The 18,105-nt window shown below is 51.9% G+C and overlaps 2 protein-coding genes across 7 annotated transcripts; one reads left to right on the plus strand and one right to left on the minus strand.

Moving 5' to 3' along the window:
• Positions 1-498: 498 nt before the first annotated feature.
• CCDC87 (coiled-coil domain containing 87) lies at positions 499-3,656 on the minus strand. The gene has a single exon (XM_043451926.1). The coding sequence runs from the start codon at positions 3,654-3,656 to the stop codon at positions 1,083-1,085; it is 2,574 nt and encodes an 857-aa protein (XP_043307861.1). The 3' UTR covers positions 499-1,082.
• Positions 3,657-3,765: 109 nt separating this feature from the next.
• CCS (copper chaperone for superoxide dismutase) lies at positions 3,766-17,731 on the plus strand. Of its 6 annotated transcripts, XR_006266415.1 has the most exons (9): positions 3,766-3,948; positions 4,279-4,351; positions 11,635-11,772; positions 11,987-12,164; positions 12,745-12,860; positions 12,894-13,128; positions 16,862-16,939; positions 17,011-17,114; positions 17,195-17,232. XR_006266415.1 is itself a non-coding variant. In XM_043451930.1 (8 exons), the coding sequence occupies exons 1-8, from the start codon at positions 3,766-3,768 to the stop codon at positions 17,346-17,348; spliced, it is 969 nt and encodes a 322-aa protein (XP_043307865.1). In that variant the 3' UTR covers positions 17,349-17,518. The 6 variants fall into 6 exon arrangements, 5 of the variants coding, with proteins under 5 accessions (XP_043307865.1, XP_043307864.1, XP_043307862.1 ...); XM_043451930.1 differs by lacking the exon at positions 12,894-13,128 and having other exon boundaries at positions 12,745-12,805; positions 17,195-17,518; XM_043451929.1 differs by lacking the exon at positions 17,011-17,114 and having other exon boundaries at positions 17,195-17,335.
• The last annotated feature ends 374 nt before the right edge of the window (positions 17,732-18,105 follow it).

The raw sequence follows: 18,105 nt of genomic DNA on the forward strand, positions 1-18,105 counted from the left end.
AACACCCCAAGCATCTGCCTGCCTTAGCTGGCAGGAACGCTGTTGTCCGGGATGTCCACAGGGCTCGCTTCTTCCCCTCCTTCAAGCCTCCCTTCAAATCTCCCCTTCCCGGTGAGACCTGCATGGACTACCCCATTAAAATCACGTCCTTCACCCTTTGTTTCCTCTTGCCCTCCTCTACCTTTTCTTTTTTCCAGAGTACGTATCATCCTCCATTCTATTATTCAATCTGCTTCTGTACTGTGTTTATGGTCTACGGTCTGTTTCCCCTCAGGAGAATATAAACTTTACAAAGGGTAAGGGTCTTGGTTTTGTTCAGTGATGAAGACCCAGCACGAACACCTAGCTGGTGCTCAATAAATATTTGCCTTTGAATAAGGGAATGGAAAGATACACAAGCAACTGGCAACAGTTGTTACAGGAGAACTGAGTTACTGAAGGGAAGGATGGGAAGGAGTACTTTTCAGTGCACACCCCTGTGTACTTTGTACCAGGTGCTCGTATGAATCGGTAAATAAATTTAATGGAAAATTTTAGCTCTGCCAACAGTGTGCTAGAACTGCTAGAAGTGACAGCCAACCCCTTTATCTGACATAGGAAGGTCCAGATGTACAGCAGTTAGGCACTCTGCCCAGGGTTACACAGGCGGGACTTAAACCCACATCTCCTAACTCCAAAGCATTAGCTCTTAGTTATCATGCCTTTGAGCCTCTTGGCTTGGTGTTCTAACCAGTCAATCTAATGTGAAAGAAACGCTGAGCTGAGGTGTTCCACATGGGATGGTTTCTGTCTGACATTTCCCATTACAATGAACTCCAAGGGATAGTCTCAGTTCTTTTGACACATGAGACTTTGGCTGTAATGTGCATGGCTTGACAGAAATGGGACTACTGGGCTTGGGGCTTCTTTTATGAGAACTTCGCGGTCAAAATACAGTACTAATGTCAGTCCCTTGGTAGCTGGAATGCAGGTTTCCTGAACCCTGCCCTCCCAGATATTTCTTCTTTCAAAGCAGTCAAGAGGTCTGGATGAGGTGCTGTGTGTATGGGGGTGACAGAGAGATCCGAGGGTGCTTGGTCCGGTCAAAGAGTAATGGGAGTATTCCCTGGGGCTACTAAAGGCTGGCTGCTGAGCTTCCTGGACAGGACTGACTGACGGGAGGCCTTCTTGGCCTGGGTCAGGTGGCGGACCCGCCGCTGCTGCTGCAGCCAGTAGAGCATCTCCACTTTGTCGCGCTTCATCTTGTCCAGGTAGCGCTGCCCCTTGAAGGTCACCGGCTCACCAAAGACTAACTCAATCTCCTCCAAGAGGGGAACCAAAGAAGCCTCCACCGTACTGAGCTTCCTTTGGAGATAGCCGCGGATCTGATTCTCCTCCAGGAAGCGACTCAGGCCCACGTTAGTCTTTTGGAAGAAGCGGTTAGGGTCAGAGGCTTGTCGCTCAAACCACTCCAGTCTCCCCAGCAGTATCTCCCGCAGCTGAATGGGCTGCAAGGCCCGCTCCCAGGCACTCACCAGTGCCGGCAGCTGCCTCAGGCGGGCATTGGAGCTGTATTTGATGGCCATGTCCAGCTGGTCCTTCTCTGGAACATCAAGCATGGACCAAACCCGCTGCAGACGCTTCTGCAGGCTCAGGATTTTGTGAGAATCTTCCAGGAAGCTGCTCTTACTTCCTAGCCTGTGTTCCAGCACCGTGTCCCAATCCCACTCTCCTGGCACAAAATCTGGTTCGTCGTCTTCTAGCAAGGGGGGTGGGTGTTGGATCTTTATGGACTCTTTGATAGGGGCCACGGTCTCCACAGGACCCTCCTCTTCATACATTTGGAAGATGACATGGAGAAAATCTGTCTCCTGGGTGGTGAGGTACTTAAAGTAGTCAACCACAGACAAAGTGCTTTTCCACCAGTTCAGCCATCTGGCCTTGTTTGACCACCTGTCCCAGCTTTTACTTGCTTGGAGTGATGTGAAGGAGGACCTCTTATCTGCATTGGACTGTAAAGCGCTTGCTTTCTGGGAATAAAGTTCAGCCAGCTTGGTGTTGATGATACGATGCTGTTTTTCTTGACGTAGGAAGGCTGAGGACAGGAAGGCTGACCAGTCTTTATTGGTTGTAGGCTCAACCAGGGGCCCTTGGTCAAAACTGAAGTGGTTGTTAGAGACACGGCTCATCAGCTCCTTGTAGACTTCCCTGATGCTACTGCCAAAAGTGCGATCCATATCCATTTGCTCTATAAGTTTGGGTTCCAGTTCACCAGTCAGGTGGTTGTATAGCACTCCAGCCCCCTCAATGTGGAAGGAATCCAAAAAGTTTCTTCCTGAGACCTGTACAGCAGCTATCTGGACCATCTGATTCCTTAGCTTCAAAGTAACAGTCACTGGTTGTGGTTCAAGCAGAGGGGGTTTAGGGGATTGGAGGCCCCGATGTTCCGAGGCCTCTTGCTCCTTAAGGCTGTTCAACATTCTCTGCAGCTCTTCTACGTGTTGGGTAGCAGCTGGGCGGTAGGTCAGGGCCCCCAGGAGTGGGGGCAGCCCTGAGTCCAGCGGTGGGTACTGAGACCACCCCAACTGCATGTTCTTCATCATCTGCTTCAGGTCCTCAGCCACTGTGTCCCCTGCCAGCTCTGGTTTGCTCTCTGCCACCAGGACCAGTGGGGTTAAGGGGCGAGGACTGAGTGGAGGAAGGCCCAGCTCATCTGCTAGCCTCCAGCCCTCACGCAGAGAGGGCATGGACTGGCCCCTCTGGAGCTGGGAGTAGAGGGGCAAGTGTGAGGTGGGGGGAGCCCGGCAGGGGGGAGCCACAGAGGACCCAGGCAGTGGTGCAATCTGTGAACTGAAGGCGCTTTCTCTCCTCTTTTGCATGGAGGACAGCCAGCGCAGAGGCTTCTTCTTCTTCAGCTGGGGAATGGACTTCAATTCCTTCACTGGATCCTTCTCAGGCTCACTGGCAAGGTCTCGCGGGCGGCTGAGCTGGATGAGGTAGTTCAGGCTGAGGTTGAAATGCGGCACTTGGGTGAAGCCAGGGATGTGATGCCATGGGACAGAGAAGAGCTTGAAAGCCCCAAGGCCAACGGCGCGCAGTCTGGGCGCGGAGACTTGGGCCTGCTCTTCTCTGAGCAGAGCAAGGAAGTCAGAGAGCAGGCTACGGTAGACGTCGGGGCCGGTGAGGAAAACGGTGCAGTCCCTGGCGAGGCTGGCGGCCAAGCGGGTAAGCGTGGCTGATTCAGTGAAGACGACTGCGGAGGTCGACATGAGCTTCTGGAGGTGCAGGTAGCGTACGAAGAGCTGCTCGCAGCTGAGGAGCACGTAGATCAGGAGCCGCTTCCGCAGCCTCTGGTTGTTCAGGTGACTCATGCCAAGTTCGGTGGGGGGCTCCTGCCAGCTGCACTTCAGCTCGTCCAGGATGACCTCGGTGAAACGCAGCCGTACCCTGTGGGGCGCCCGCGCCTCCAGCCCGCTTTTGGTCAGCCGCTGAGCTACCTGGCGGCAGACCAACTCCGCCGTCAGCCGTGGAACCGGTAAAGGCAGTACCATCGGGACCTCCTGCGAGAGGTGCTCCTGAGACGCTGTGCGTGTCGTCCTGCGGGGGAAGAGCGACAACGGACGCAGCAATCGGTGGTAAATCCGCTGGAATTCGGGGTCTGGCTTATACGGCTCCATCTTAAGACCAGGCGGCGCCGACAACAGCGGCGGCTCTAGCGGTTACTAAGGCAACGAGGGGCCGGAGGGCCCAAGTGCGCCTGCGCAATCCCTGCCCACCGTCGCGTGGATGCAGGAAGGAGCCGAGCCTTGCGTGCGCGCGCACCGAAAGGCGGGGCAAGGAGTGGCTTCCGGGGCTCCGCCTCCCCCTCTTCGCGGCGCTGCTCTGGGCTGGAGCTTCAGTTCCAGCCCTCGGGCGATAGTTGGATTCAGGATGGCGTCGGACCCGGAGGACCGCGGGACTGCCTGCACGGTGAGGGTTGAGGCCTCGTGTGGGAGCCTCGCAGGGCTGAGAACTTCGGCCCCTGGAGAGCGATCGTTAACTTGAGAATGAGGGAAGGAGCGGACACCTGGGTTGGGGCCTGGGGCCAGGGCTGGACTGTGAGAGTAGCAGGACGCTTGGCATTGTTACGGTGTGTTGCTCCTGGAATGGTCGTGAGCGACAGTGAAGAAGGCGCTTGAGGAGGGGGTCACAGGGGGCGTTACTCTAGGCCTTTGTGGGTGGTCCTAGGGGAGGTAGTGAAACAGGGTCACGCAAGAAGGTTTCCCAGCTCCTATCAGCCGGTCCCTGCCACCCTTGCAGCTGGAGTTCGCGGTGCAGATGACCTGTCAGAGCTGCGTGGACGCGGTGCGCACGTCCCTGCAAGGGATCGCAGGTAAGAACCAGGTGAACTTTTGTGAGAGCAAACCGGAGACCTCGGGGAGGGGCAGGCAAATCTCTTAGGCCTACCTGCTCCCTTTTACAGAGACAGAAATTAGAACCTGGAGAGAGGAAAGAATGTTCTCAGAGTCACACTGAGACCCAGAAATGGAGTCTAGGGTGCAGGTCTCAGGCCTGCTCTGCCAGATTTTTCTACTGGCCCTAACTGCCTGCCTTTCTGGTGTCTTAACCTCAGGTGCCTGGAGACTAAGGAGGTAGGCAGAGAGTAGTCCCCCTACAGGGTGTTCCCTGGAAAATAGACAGTTCTTGCTTGAGAAGCAGCATAATCTTGACAAAACAAGCAGCAGCCCTGGCCATGTTCTATCCAGGTAGCTCTGGATTTTTTTTTCCCCCCACACTGCCGGGTATGTGGAACTTCCCCAATCAGGGATCAAACCTGTGTCACTGGCAGTGGAAGTTCGGAGTCTCATCCACTGAACCACCAGGAAGGTCCTTGACCTGGCACGACCAGCAAGCTCTGAGAAGGCAAGGCCACCAACATGGCTTGGGGAACTGCCTGTCTTTGAGTCTGTTAAATGTTTATTCAGTGATTCAGCAGGTGTAGACCAGACACTGGAAGCTTTTGAGGGAGAAGAGTTCACAAGAGTTTCAGGCACAGCCCCTGCCCTCAGGTAAAATGAGCACTTGAGCTTTGTGCTGGGAAGAGCCGTTCTCGGAAGAACTTGGCTTCTGAAGTTGAGAGACTGGTGGCACTTGGCTCTGAATCAGGCAGTTGTGTGTCGCTGGCGTTAGGGGTGTGTGTTCTAGAGTCAGACCATTCAGGCTCAAATCCCCCCTTTGCCACTTAATGGCACTAAGGCCTCATGCATGTTACTTTTTTTTTTTTAATATTTATTTATCTGACTGCCTCAGATCTTTGTTGCGGCATGCAGGATCTTTCGTTGTGGCTCATTGGCTTAGTTGCTTTACGGCATGAGGCATCTTAGTTCCCTGACCAGGGATTGAACCCACGTCCCCTGCACTGGAAGGGCAATTCTTAACCACTGGACCCCCAGGAAGTCCTGCATGTTACTTTTTATGCCTGTTTCTTCAGCATTTAAATGTGCAAGATAATGGAAGCTACCCCAGAAAATCATCAAGAAGAGTAAATTAGTTAATATGTGTAAAAGCACTTTAGAAAAGGACTTTGGCATGTAGTGAGAGCCCACTGAATATTAGGACCTGTGAGAGGAAGGGCTTATAGGGGGTAAGCTGGCTGGGCAGAGGCATGAGGGGACACATTCTTTGTTTAAAGTTGTTCAAACTGGTTTACTTTGGGGTTCCGTTTTCACTCCTCAATATAGATTTTATGTATTTCTCATAGGCTTCTTCACTCATTAGTTCATCTAGTTCTGAAGGGTTACTGAATGTCATCTTGATCAGCCAACCGTCTTCATAACAGCATCTGCTGACAGGTCCTGGATTTTCTGCAGGAGGTTCATTCATTTCAGTTACCTCTCCTGATGGAGGAGAACTAGCAGCTTTCACACTTTCCACAGCACCAGACTCCTCTTACTTGTTCAATTTTGTCCCCACTCCAGGCAGACTATAGGAAATGACGTCTCCCAAAGCTTCCTGTGCAAATATGCTGATTCCCACTGTTCCAACACCGTTTCCTGTTGTTAGTCATGCGTGTTTGCCTGTGAATTTACGCATGAAGAACAGCCGGGCTGATGCACAGCGCCCGGCGCTGCCTGCCCTCAGCCCCCAGAGTGCTCCATGGCGGCTCCCAGCACCACTTTCACAGAGCGTAGAGATCCTAAAGCTGGGTTTGCTTAGACTGTGTGTTTGAGGGTAGTGGGTGAGGGTCTGAGAAAACTGAACCATTCCACTGTGAGTGGAGTGTTCTGACCGCAGCTTTCCAAGACTGTTAGGCTCTCTACCTCCAGTAAAACATTCTTGCTGGGAGAGCAGACAGCTGGACTTCTGCTGAACATAGGGCAGTTTCTAGCCCTTAGCAGGTTTCTTAGTGACCAGATAAAGACTTCCGGTGACTTTCTGTTTCCTAGCCTGGGTAACTGGAATCAGATTGGCTTCTCATGGAGTGGCTTCCCAGAATGCAGAGAAGGAGAGGGAAAGATGGGTTGGTTGATTTGCTCTCTCCAGGATGCCTGGGCTTTGGGGACGAAGGCTCTGCTTTCCTCCTAGGGGTAAGTGGGAGGCCCTCCCAGCCCAAGGCTCACTCCCTTGAATCCTTATCATCACTACCCTAGAGCTCCCTGTGGCCTTGTTTTTTCTCCCTTTCTGAGCTAAACAGGTGCAGGCCTGGCCACACTCCACACCAGCCAGACTGAATTGCTACTCTGCTGGGGAGCCAGCCCTCCTGGTTCCGACCCACGTCAAGAGTTGAGGAAATGCATAGTCACAGGGAGCTTCTCGCCGGGGCTCTTCCACTTTCAGTGCAGAGAAGCAGCTCTTAGGAGATGTTGTCACTGCTCTGCTTAAAATCCTCTAACAGTAATAATATTAAGAGCTTCCCATAGGCCAGGCACTGTTCTAAGTGCTCTGTGTGAGATGACTCATTTAGGCTTTCAGTAGCCCTCTGAAGTAGGTAGTATTATCATCTCCATTTGCAGATACAGAAACTGAAAAGAAAACTCAAACAGAAAGGTTGAGTAAGTTGTCTAAGGCCACACAGCTAGTACAAGGCAGACTCAGGATTTCAACTCCAGAGCCCATACCCTCAACCACTATACTCTGTGACCTCTCCCAGCGGCCTCCCCTGCATTAAAATTAAATCCAGATTCTTTCCTCTTATCTGCAGGGCTTTGTTAGATTGGTCTCCACTTGTACCTTCACATCTTACTGTTCTCTTTACTCCAGCTGCGGCCCCTCTGGCCTTTCTCAGACACATAGATGTCGTTCCTGTCTCAGGGTCTTTGCCCAAACTGTGTCCTCTGCTGGAATGTTCTTCCCTGACTACATTCAGTCCTTTGCTTCAAGGCTCAGAGAGAGCTTCTATCTTGCTGTATCTCACTGTGCACGCTGTTCGCTGAACCCTTGGTAGGCAAGGTGCGTGCGGAGAAGCCGAAAGAAAACTCAAGGAGCTGAAGGAACTGCAGACGCATTTATTCTCTCCTGGCTGGTGCAGCAACTATAGCACCAGACATAACATAACATAGCCTCCCCAACAAGGACTTTCCAGGTGGAGCTTATGTATGCTTACAGAACAAGTAACCCGTGGCCAAGCGAGTACCTTGTGCCACGCATGCGCAGTGCTGTTAATGATCTCAGTTGTTACATAATCATTCACAAAATGTGGGGTGAAAGCGAGAGGGCATGGGGCAAGATAGCCTGGCCACGCCATCTTGGCTAGTTTGCTTTTTCCCTACACCTTCCTTGACCAGCCTGTCTAAGTGCTCATCCCCAAGTTGTTCCCTAAGACCTGCTTCACTGATCATACATTGCACTACCCAGATCTCCCTGAGCGTGTGTTTGATATGCATGTTCCTGCCCTGGAATACATGCCTGCTCTGTGGGTCAGAGACATCACCTGACTTGTTCCCTGCTGCATCCCTGCTGCCTGGAACGGGGTGTATAATAGGTGCTCAGTATACATTTGTTAAATGCCTGAATAGGCATGTGAATCCCTTGCACTTCATGCTTGAGCCCTGAGAGCCTCAGACAGTCAGTCCTTTGGGGCCCAGTCCTACTTCCTGTGGGACAAAGGGACCAAACAGTCAGCTCTGGGGTTGGACAGGCTGCCTTCTGAGCTTTGTGATCTCAAGCCAGCTGCGTAACCCCCCTGCCTCATTTCACTTGCCCGAGGAGGACAGTATCACCATCCTGATGTGTGTAAAGCGGAGCACACAGCTTGTGGCATTCCCTGGAGGCTCAGGCCCCAGGAATTCCCTGCCATTCTCCCTACAGCCCCTTGGCACCCAGAAGCACCTCTGGGTGAATCCAGAGCACCAGGGCTTCACGCCAGGGGCCCAGAATGAGATGTTGTGTGAAGTGATGGCAATTGGGTTCTTTGGAGAATTTTCTTCTGGCAGAATTGCCCTGTACTTGCTGGGGACGATGTAGGTGTGTCTGCTTACAAACTTGGCCCCTCCCCCAACCGATGCGGCTGGGATCTATGGACGCAAGCCCATGGGACTTTTTGTAACAGAGGCCAGATAGTCCCGCTTCTTGGATGCTGCCTCCTCCCAGTACCATTTCCGTGTTGCTTCAAGTTGGAAGGAATCTGAAGAGCTGAGGTTCCTTGTCTGTGCCTCAGGGATGATTATACCCTCCCTGGCAGTGGGAGGGAGGAGGGAAACCAAGGATGGAGGGAACTTGAATGGCTTAGCCTTCAGTCTACAGAGCGCTGGCTCAGCAGAGGGAAATGCCTCGTTTAACCTGTGTTTCCTGGGCTGCCCAGGACTCCTGGCTCCGGTGGGCCTTACTCTCACCCAGAACAGCAAACACACTTTTTTAAGATCAGAGCAGAATGTTTGTAAGCTCCACAGGTGAGATCAACGTTCAGAGTTCCCAACCATCCCCTGTATTCTGGTTCAGGATTCAAATATCCTCTTAAAAGGTTTATGAGCCCTGAAGGTCTGAATGAACGAGAAGCCCCTTCTTGTCCTTCTCTTGGCCCGACAGCCCTCAAAGCTGAGTGTTTATCAGAATCACCCTGCAGGCTGTGTGCACAGCAGGGTGACTCAGGGATCTGGTGGGCAGTTGAGAGCCACTGACTTTTGAACCTGACTTGTGGACCACACAAAGGATTGCAGTCCACACAGCTTGAGTTATGTGGGGGAAATGGGAGCTGCTGCCAGAGGATGGAGGAGGGGGCCCCAAAGCTGGAGGCTGGAGCTGCTTCTCAGGGTGAGCAGTGTCCAGGGCAGGTGCTTGGAAGCTGGAGCTAGGCTGCCTGGGATGAGTTCGAGTCCCTCCATTTACTACAGTGCAATGAGTTTGAGTAAGATCTGGGAGTTGGTGATGGACATAGAAGCCTGTCATGCTGCAGTCCATGGGGTCTCAAAGAGTCAGACACGACTGAGCGACTGAACTGAACTGAACTTGGAGCAAGTTCTTGACTTTGCTGTGGCTCAGTTTTCTCACCTGTAAAGTGGGGATAACAGTGCCCAACTGCTAAGGTTACTTGTGTTAATATAGGTACAGTATGAGAAAGCCCACAGTGCATGCTCAGTAAATGTTAGCTTTCATGATGATGGTGATAGCCCCATCATTTTTTTTATGTGTGCCGGCTTTATTGAGATATAATTCGTGTATTATAAAATTCATCCATTAAAGTATACAATTCAGTGGTTTTTAGTATATTCAGAATTGTGCAACCATTAACCACTATCAATTTTTGTATTTCATCACCTCATGAAGAAATTGTAGCTTTCAGGGTCTTCCCTGGTGGTCCAGTAGTTAAGACTCTGCCTGACAATGCAGGGGACACAGGTTCAGTCCCTGTGGGAAGATCCCACATGCCACACAGCAGCTAAGCCCATGAGCCACAACTTCTGAGACCACGTTCTGCAATGACTAAAGCCCGGGTGCCTACAGCTCGCAGTTACTGAAGCCCAGGTGCAGAGAGCCCGCATTTCACAACAAGAGCAGCCACCACAATGCACCACGCCTGTGCACCACGACTGGAGAGTGGCCCCACTCACTACAACTAGAGAAACCCCGAGCACAGCACTGAAGACCCAGTACAGCCAAAAGTAAAATAAAAATCATCTTAAAAGAAATTATAGGGACTTCCCTGGTGGTCTAGCGGCTAAGACTCTGTGCTCCCAATGCAGGGGGCCAGGGTTCAATCCCTGGTCAGGGAACTTGATCCCACATGCTGCAGCTAAGGCCGGGAACAGCCAAATAAATAAATAAAATAAATAAATATTAAAAAAAAAAAAAGAAATTATACCCTTCAGCTATCACCCTCCTGTTCTCCTGCCCCCTCCTCTACTTTCAGTCTCTGTAGATTTACCTATGCTGGACATTTCATCCACAATGACATCATCCAACATGTAGTCTTGGTAACTGGCTTTCACTTAATGTTTTTAATGTCCATCCACATCACAGCATGTATCAGTGCTTCATTTCTTTTTATGGCTGAATGTCTACCATCGTATGGCTCTACATTTTGTTTATTCATTCATCATTTGATGGGCTTTTGCGTTGTTTTCACCTTTTGACTATCATGAATATTGTGACTATCAATAGCCCACTTTTTTTTTAAGATTTATTTTTTGGCTGTGGTGGGTCTTCGTTGCTGCCTGCAGGCTTTCTCTAGTTGCAATGAGTGCGGGCTACTCTTTCTTGTGATGCTTGGGCTTCTTATTGCAGAGGCTTCTCATTGCAGAGCATAGGCTCTAGGTGCTTGGGCTTCAGTAGTTGGAGCACGTGAGCTCAGTAGTCGTGGCACATAGGCTTAGTTGCTCTGCAGCATGTGGGATCTTCCTGGACCAGGGACCAAGCCAGTGTACCTTGCATTGCAAAGCATACTCTTAACTGCTGGACCACCAGGGAAGCCTGATAGCCCACTTTTATATAAACATTTTTTCATCATTTCTTTTTTCTTTTTTTTTTTTCATTTATTTTTTTCAAAATTGAAGTACAGTTGATTTACGATATTATGTTCAAATATTTTTAAAAGAACTATCTATGTTTCAAAGGGCTACCCAGGTGGCTCAGTGGGTAAAGAGTCCACCTGCAATGCAGGAAATAGAGGAGATGCCAGTGTGATCCCTTGGGTTGGGAAGATCTGCTAGAGGAGGGCATGGCAACCCACTCCGGTATTCTTGCCTGGAGAATCCCATGGACAGAGGAGCCTGACAGGCTACAGTCCATGGGGTTGCAAAGAGTTGGACACGAATGAAGTGACTGAGCATGCTCACACTCATCTATGCTTCAAACATAGATGAATAACTTTTGGCACGAAATAAGAACTCACAACAGTCCCGGGGGCAAGGTGACGTTATCCTCACTTCGTAAAGAAACAAGCTCAGAGAGGTTAAGGGCCTGGACTTCCCTGGGGGTCCAGTGGCTAACACTTGAATCTTCCACTGCAGGGGCCATGGGTTTGATCCCTGATTGGGGAGCTAAGACCCCACATGCTGCTTGGCACAGCTGGAAAAAAAAGAGAGGTTAAGGGCCTTATAGCTAGAAGGCAGCTTTGGAGCTTGCCTCCGGCCACAGAAAGGTGATGAAGATGGGGATGGTGAATCACCGTCTGTTTCTTTCTTCCCTGCTCCCAGCAGAGGGGTGCTAGCCCTCTGCTGCCCTCTGCCCCCTGTCTTCTAGGTGTCCAAAGTGTGGAGGTGCAGTTGGAGAACCAGATGGTCCTGGTGCAGACCACCCTGCCCAGCCAGGAGGTGCAGGCCCTTCTAGAAGGCACTGGGAGGCAGGCGGTCCTCAAGGGCATGGGCAGTGGCCTGTTGCGTGAGTAACCACTACGGCCTCGGACTCTCTGGGAGGGAGGTGGCCTGGGTGTGGTACAGCTCTAACCAACCATAGGATCTGGGGGCTTTGGGTTGGAGAGGCTTCGGGGACCACGTGAAGGTTACATGGGGCTCTCTCCCTGCCCTTTCCAAGCTGATGAACGGGTGGGGCTGGGTGAGGTGGCGAGCCAGCCCTGGTGTCTGATACCTTACAGAGAATTTAGGGGCAGCCGTGGCCATTCTCGGGGGGCCTGGCCCTGTGCAGGGAGTGGTGCGCTTCTTGCAGCTGACCCCTGAGCGCTGCCTAATCGAGGGGACCATTGATGGCCTGCAGCCTGGGCTGCATGGACTCCACATCCATCAGTTCGGGGACCTCACGAGGAACTGCAACAGGTGAGTCCTCTGGAACCTCCCTGGAGCATCCTCATTGCCCGGGTTGTGCACCCACTGTGCACAGGGGGGTGTACTCAGCTTTTTACACATACATTCACATATGGTCCTCACAAGTACCCTGGGAGGTGTATACACACAAGCCCAGTCTACAGATGAGAAAACTGAGGCTCAGAAGGTTACATGACTTGTCAAAAGCCCTAGAGCATGTAAATGACAGAGTGGGGATTTGAACCAAAATCTGACTTTGACACTCCTGCTCCTAGCTCCCAGCTCCCAGATGGAAGGTGACTCCTTAACACAGGAGGGTCAGTTCTCCATGCATGTCATGGTATTTATCATGCTGCAATTAGTGTTTACTCATCCAGGTTTACCCTGGAAGCCTGCTGAAGACAGGTCTCATGACTGATTCTTCTTAGTGATCTCAACCCAGAGCCTGGTACAGAGTGGATCCGTTTGTTGAATGAGTGGATGAATGAATGAATGAGTGGATGAATGGAACAAATGTAGTTAAAGTAAGAGGATGGATCACCTGGTCCACGAGCTGTGGTTTCACTGCCTACCTGCCATCTTTTCTTCTTAGCTGTGGGGACCACTTTAACCCTGATGGAATGTCCCATGGGGGCCCCCAGGACTCTGAACGGGTAAGTGTTGGTCTTGGGCTGGCAGAGAACCCAAGATCTCAGAGGCACGGCAGGCAGCTCTTGGAGCCTGAGAGTGTGATACCATTTGGGGGGAGTCTTTCTCCCTCATTTTATTTTGTTCGGTTTAAAAACATTTATAGACACTTCCTGTGCTCAAGGCCTGACCCTGTCTCACAGCCTGGTGAGGGAGACACTCAGAACTCCATGGTTGCGGCACAGCCAGAGCATCTTTGCAGGAGCCTCCGGGAGGCCCTGGGAACCCAGAGCAAGCTCCAGATCCAGTCCGAAGGGCACAGGCAGTGGGAGAGAGCTTCCCAGAGAAGGTGATGGTGTGGAAGTTAAAGGTTTTACCTAAAGTAAAAGGGCTGCTCCCGGGACTTCTCTGGATGTCCAAGGGCTAAGATTCTGAGCTCCCAATGCAGGGGGCTTGGGTTCAATCCCCGTCAGGGAACCAGATCTCACATGCTGCAACTAAAGATCCCTCATGCTATAACTAAGACCTGGCACAGCCAAATAATAATAATTTTTTTAAAAGGCCATTCCTGACTCTGCAGCTCCTGGCCCTGGACTTTCCTTTTACACCAGAGAATTGGCCCCCCTCGGCCATGAGTCACATGCCACTTTAATGGTTTTTGCCTTATCTGAGTACTACTTGTTCTGCTAGTTACTCAACGTTTTGATTTAAATTGACTGATTTTTTTTTCCCCTTAAGTAAATTTAATTAATTTTTAACGTTTTAATCTATCTCGGAACATGATTTCAAACATGTTCTGAAGTGGACAGACTAGTGTCCCAAACCCCTGTATCCCTGTCACCCAGCTTTAACAGTTGACAGCTTGTGGCCAGTCCCATTCCATCTGCACCCCTGGCCTTTCTCCATTATTTTGAAGAAAATCAAGACGTCATTCATGTAATTCAAGTAGATTTATTTCGAACGAGAAACGATATTGCCACAGAAAATGAGAAACCAGTACTTCTAGCCCCAAAAGGAGGATCCTTGTAAAAATAAATCAGTGCAGACCTTAAAAGTGTTGTGAGGGGAATTCCCTGGCGGTCCAGTGGTTAGGACTCCACACTTCTGCTGCAGGGGGCATGGGTTCGATCCCTGGTTGGGGAACTAAGATCCTGCAAACCATTCAGTGTGACCAAAAAAAGAAAAACAGTGTCATTAAACGCCTACAAGGGACTGCAGCCTGCTTATCTTTGTTAGAGTGCTTAGTGAGTGTTAAGAGAGGTCCTGGGTGTTGTCCAGGAGGACCGCCTTCTCTCCTGGGGATATTTCTTAATGCCCCATCGACATACACCTAATTCCATCTCCTTCACTTGTGGTACTATGTGTTCCCCTCCTTGCGAATTCGGTACCAGGGCAAACAAATGAAAACATGGTGTGTGTTTCTTAATGCATGTAAGTGATTATTCTCTTTTTTTCACTTTTGACAGCTCTGTCACATTTCTAGCAGTCAAAAGTTTTTACTTCTCACCCGCCACCCCTAGGGAGCTGAGGAAGCCTTTCTGTCGGGTCTGCATGGTGCCCTGCTTATGTTCTATGCGTCAGTTATCTATTGCTGAGAATCAAATTACTTTAAACTTAAGAGTTTTGTTTTTTTGTCTGTGGCGTGAGGCCTGCAGGATCTTAATTCCCCAGCCAAGGATTAAACTGGGGCCCTTGGCAGTGAAAGCACCAAGTCCTAACCACTGGACCGCCAGGGAATTCCCAAATTTAGGGCTTTGAAACAGTAAGCATTTGTCATCTCACAGTTTCTCTGGGGCAGGAATCTGGACACGGCTTAGTTGGCACTTCTTGCTGAGTGTCTCTCAAGGCTTGATGTGAGGAAGACCCACTTCCACACTTGTGCATGTTGCTGTTGGCAGGCCTCCCTGGGTGTTGGCCAGAGACCTCAGTCCTGTGCCCCGTGAGCCTTTCCCTAGGGCAGCACACAGCACTGCAGCTGCCTGTCCTCAGAGCCAGAGAGAGAAGGCGTCTAAAACCCAAGCCAACTCCTTTTGAAACCTAACCTCGGAGGTGATACCTGGCCCAGGCCACACTCAGCAGGTGTGACTCCAGGGGGTGCATCCTCAAGGCCGTCTTCCTCACTCAGCCTTGAAAGGTGCTGAGCAGGTGAGGCAGGGAGAGTGGGAGCGGAGGCTCAGCATGGGATGCCCAGCAGACAGAGCCCTGGAGGCAGGAACCCTCGAGACTGGGTTCTGGGAGGAAATGGAGTTTCAAAGGCCAAGAGACTGCCTTGGCCTGGGCCTGCTAGGGGTGGGGCATCTGAAGGGTCTGGTGCCAGCTGCTCCATTGTCCCCAAGCCCTTGTACAGACGGAGGAAAACTTGAGCAAGGGCTCCATGACCAAAGCCACCATGATGACTGGCACGTTCCTTTGGGATTTCAGCATCTGGTTTTGCCCAAACGGAAGTGAATTCAGTGAGGGGATTTGTATCCAAGCCTGGTTGTCCCTTTGCACGTCTCCTAGCTGGTTTCCATGCTTCCTTCCGCCCTCCCACTGCCGCTCCAGTCCTTCCCCTCCCCCTCCGTGCGCTGCATTTAAGAAATTGATCCAAAGCATGGGGTAACCATGTCACACCCCTCCTGAAACCCTTCTTGACTCCCCAGTCCCCGAGGGTACAGATCCCACGGGGCTGCATGGTGTGACATTCGGCGCCACCTGGCCCAGTTCCACCCACCCGTGTGCACAGGAGGGACCTTCTGCCTGATGACACCTCTGAGCCACATACCGGGTGCTCACTCCCTCCGCCCCTAGAAACTCCTCCCCATCCCTTACCTTCCCACCACAAAAGGCCCCAACACCAGGTGCAACAAAAAGTGCCAGGTGTCGGCAACAGAGGTCCCCCAGGAAAACAAGATAAAGCAGAGGTGGCCCTTCTCGCTGCTTGCTCATCAGCCCCATCACGTGGCAACATCCTTTGTGACCAGCCCAAGGCAAGGCCATGGGTACCAGTCCATGTTGGCAGGGATCCTTCTGCCCAAAGTGTCAGGTTGGGGACAGTTTATTTGCACAAATCCTACTGTGACTCGCCAGTAGGGTCTTGTCACAGGGAAACACACTCACTGTTGCGCTAACCCTGTGTTTTGCAACCACTAGTCTGTTCCATGTCTGGTTCCCCACAGTGTTCCAAACCCCCTGAGGGCGGTTGACCACATATGCATCCCCAACCCCCAAACCCCACCTGGCAGAGGGTGACTGATGTAGGAAGTGCTCAGTAGCTGTGTTGTTGTTATTTTAGTTGCTAAGTCGAGTCTGACTCTTTGTGACTGTACAGACTGTAGCCCGCCAGGCTCCTCTGTCCGTGGGATTTCCCAGACAAGAATACTGGTATCAAAAAAAAAAAGAATACTGGTATCAGTTGCCATTTCCTTCTCCAGGAGATCTTGCCAACCCAAGGATCGAACTCATTTCTCCTTCACTGGCAGGCAGATTCTTCACCACTGAGCCACCAGGGAAGCCCCCAGTAGCTGTGTTAGCACATTTTTATACCTTCAAGAGGAAGGGTGGGCAGAAACAGTCTTGGGGGCAGGATATGTCCTCTGCTCCTGTGTTTCTTCTCTCTGTTCCTGGAGGCCGGACGTCAGGGAAGGGATGCTGGCTGTCTCTGATGGTCAGGAAGCCAAGCTTGGCCAACTTAAGCGCAGGGGAACTGCAGACTGCCAGGGGCTGACAGAGTCATCGGGAGGCTGGAGAACTGGGCTTGCAAAGAAGCAGGAAGCGGGGTCAATACTGAGGCTGGGATGCAGACTGGGCAGATACCTCGTAGGGGAAGCTACCTCTGGGGTAGTGGCGTGACTTCCTAGGCAGGGTCTCTGTGGCCATGTGGCCACATGTGGCCATGTCCAGTGTGCCGTCCTTCTACCCAGGATTTTAGTTCCAGGGAGAGAGAGTTCAGTTGCCTTCTGTGTGTCCTGGGCTGTCGCTTCATCCTACCAGACTGAACCTGTAGGAGGAGACTGCTACTCTGGGGAAGGGGAATGAGACACTGGGAAGCCAGAAGTCAGCCGCCGTGTCCCATGTGCCCTCTTCCCCGGCTCTTACTGTAGCACCGCGGAGACCTGGGGAATGTCCGTGCCGATGAGGATGGCCGAGCTGTCTTCAGGATTGAGGACGAGCAGCTGAAGGTGAGGTGGAGGAGAAGGCGGGGACCTTTCCTGACAGATCCAATGTCTGAGGCTGTTGTCTCCCCTCAAAGGTGTGGGATGTGATTGGCCGAAGCCTGGTCGTCGATGAGGGAGAAGATGACCTGGGCCGGGGCGGGCATCCCTTGTCCAAGATCACAGGGAACTCGGGGGAGAGGTGAGCGCTCTGCCTGTGGCGCACGCGGAGACCTGGAGGGGCCCAGTGGGTGCTCAGCTCGATCCCATGCTCTTCCACAGGTTGGCCTGTGGCATCATCGCACGCGCCGCTGGCCTTTTCCAGAACCCCAAGCAGATCTGCTCCTGCGATGGCCTCACCATCTGGGAGGAGCGGGGCCGGCCCATCGCTGGCCAGGGACGGAAGGAGCCCGCCCAGCCCCCTGCCCACCTCTGAGCACGGCCTCTGCCTTGGGTCTGTCACTGTCCTCCCTGCTGAGCACCGTCCACTTCCAGAGGGAGGCCCTGCTCACGCAGTCCTGGGAGAACCAGTGTGCGGGCTGTGTTTGTTCTCAAAGCGCTGCTTGCTCTTCCCTTGGCAAATTAAAGTTTTATTTTCACATGGAACTTTGCGGTTTGTCTGTGTCCCCTCCTTCCTTAATGGGCTTAGTAAACACAGTCCCTCGGCCTCTGTCCTCCCTGTCGAGGGCCACTTCTTGGTGTTGGAGGCAAAGAAAACTGAATTCAAATCCACACAGTTTGGGGACTATCCAGTGGTCCAGTGGTTTAGACTCCATGCTTCCACTGCAGGGGGCATGGGTTTGATTCCTGGTTGGGGAAGTTTGCATGCCACATGGAACAGCCAAAAAGAAAAGAAGAGAAAATCCACAAAGTTCCTGAGAGCCACTTCCTTATTCTCAGGGTAACAGCGAAAGACCATAGCAGACATATTTCTGTTTGTGGCCTGACCCCCTCCCTTCACTGTGGCCAGTTGGAACCAAGAGGGACACCTGACCCATGCAGGGCCTTGCTTTCCTGAAGAAATCAAAGCAGATCCAGAGCTGTGGGTGGGCCTTTTCTCCCTGCCTTCGTCATTGCTGTTCAGTCGCCAAGTCATGTCTGACTCTCTGCGACCCCATGGACTGCAGCATGCCAGGTCTCCCCTGTTCTTCACTATCTCCTGGAATTTGCTCAGATTTATGTCCATTGAGTCG

Source organism: Cervus canadensis, chromosome 29 (assembly GCF_019320065.1).
Source record: "Cervus canadensis isolate Bull #8, Minnesota chromosome 29, ASM1932006v1, whole genome shotgun sequence".
Lineage (NCBI taxonomy): Eukaryota > Metazoa > Chordata > Mammalia > Artiodactyla > Cervidae > Cervus > Cervus canadensis.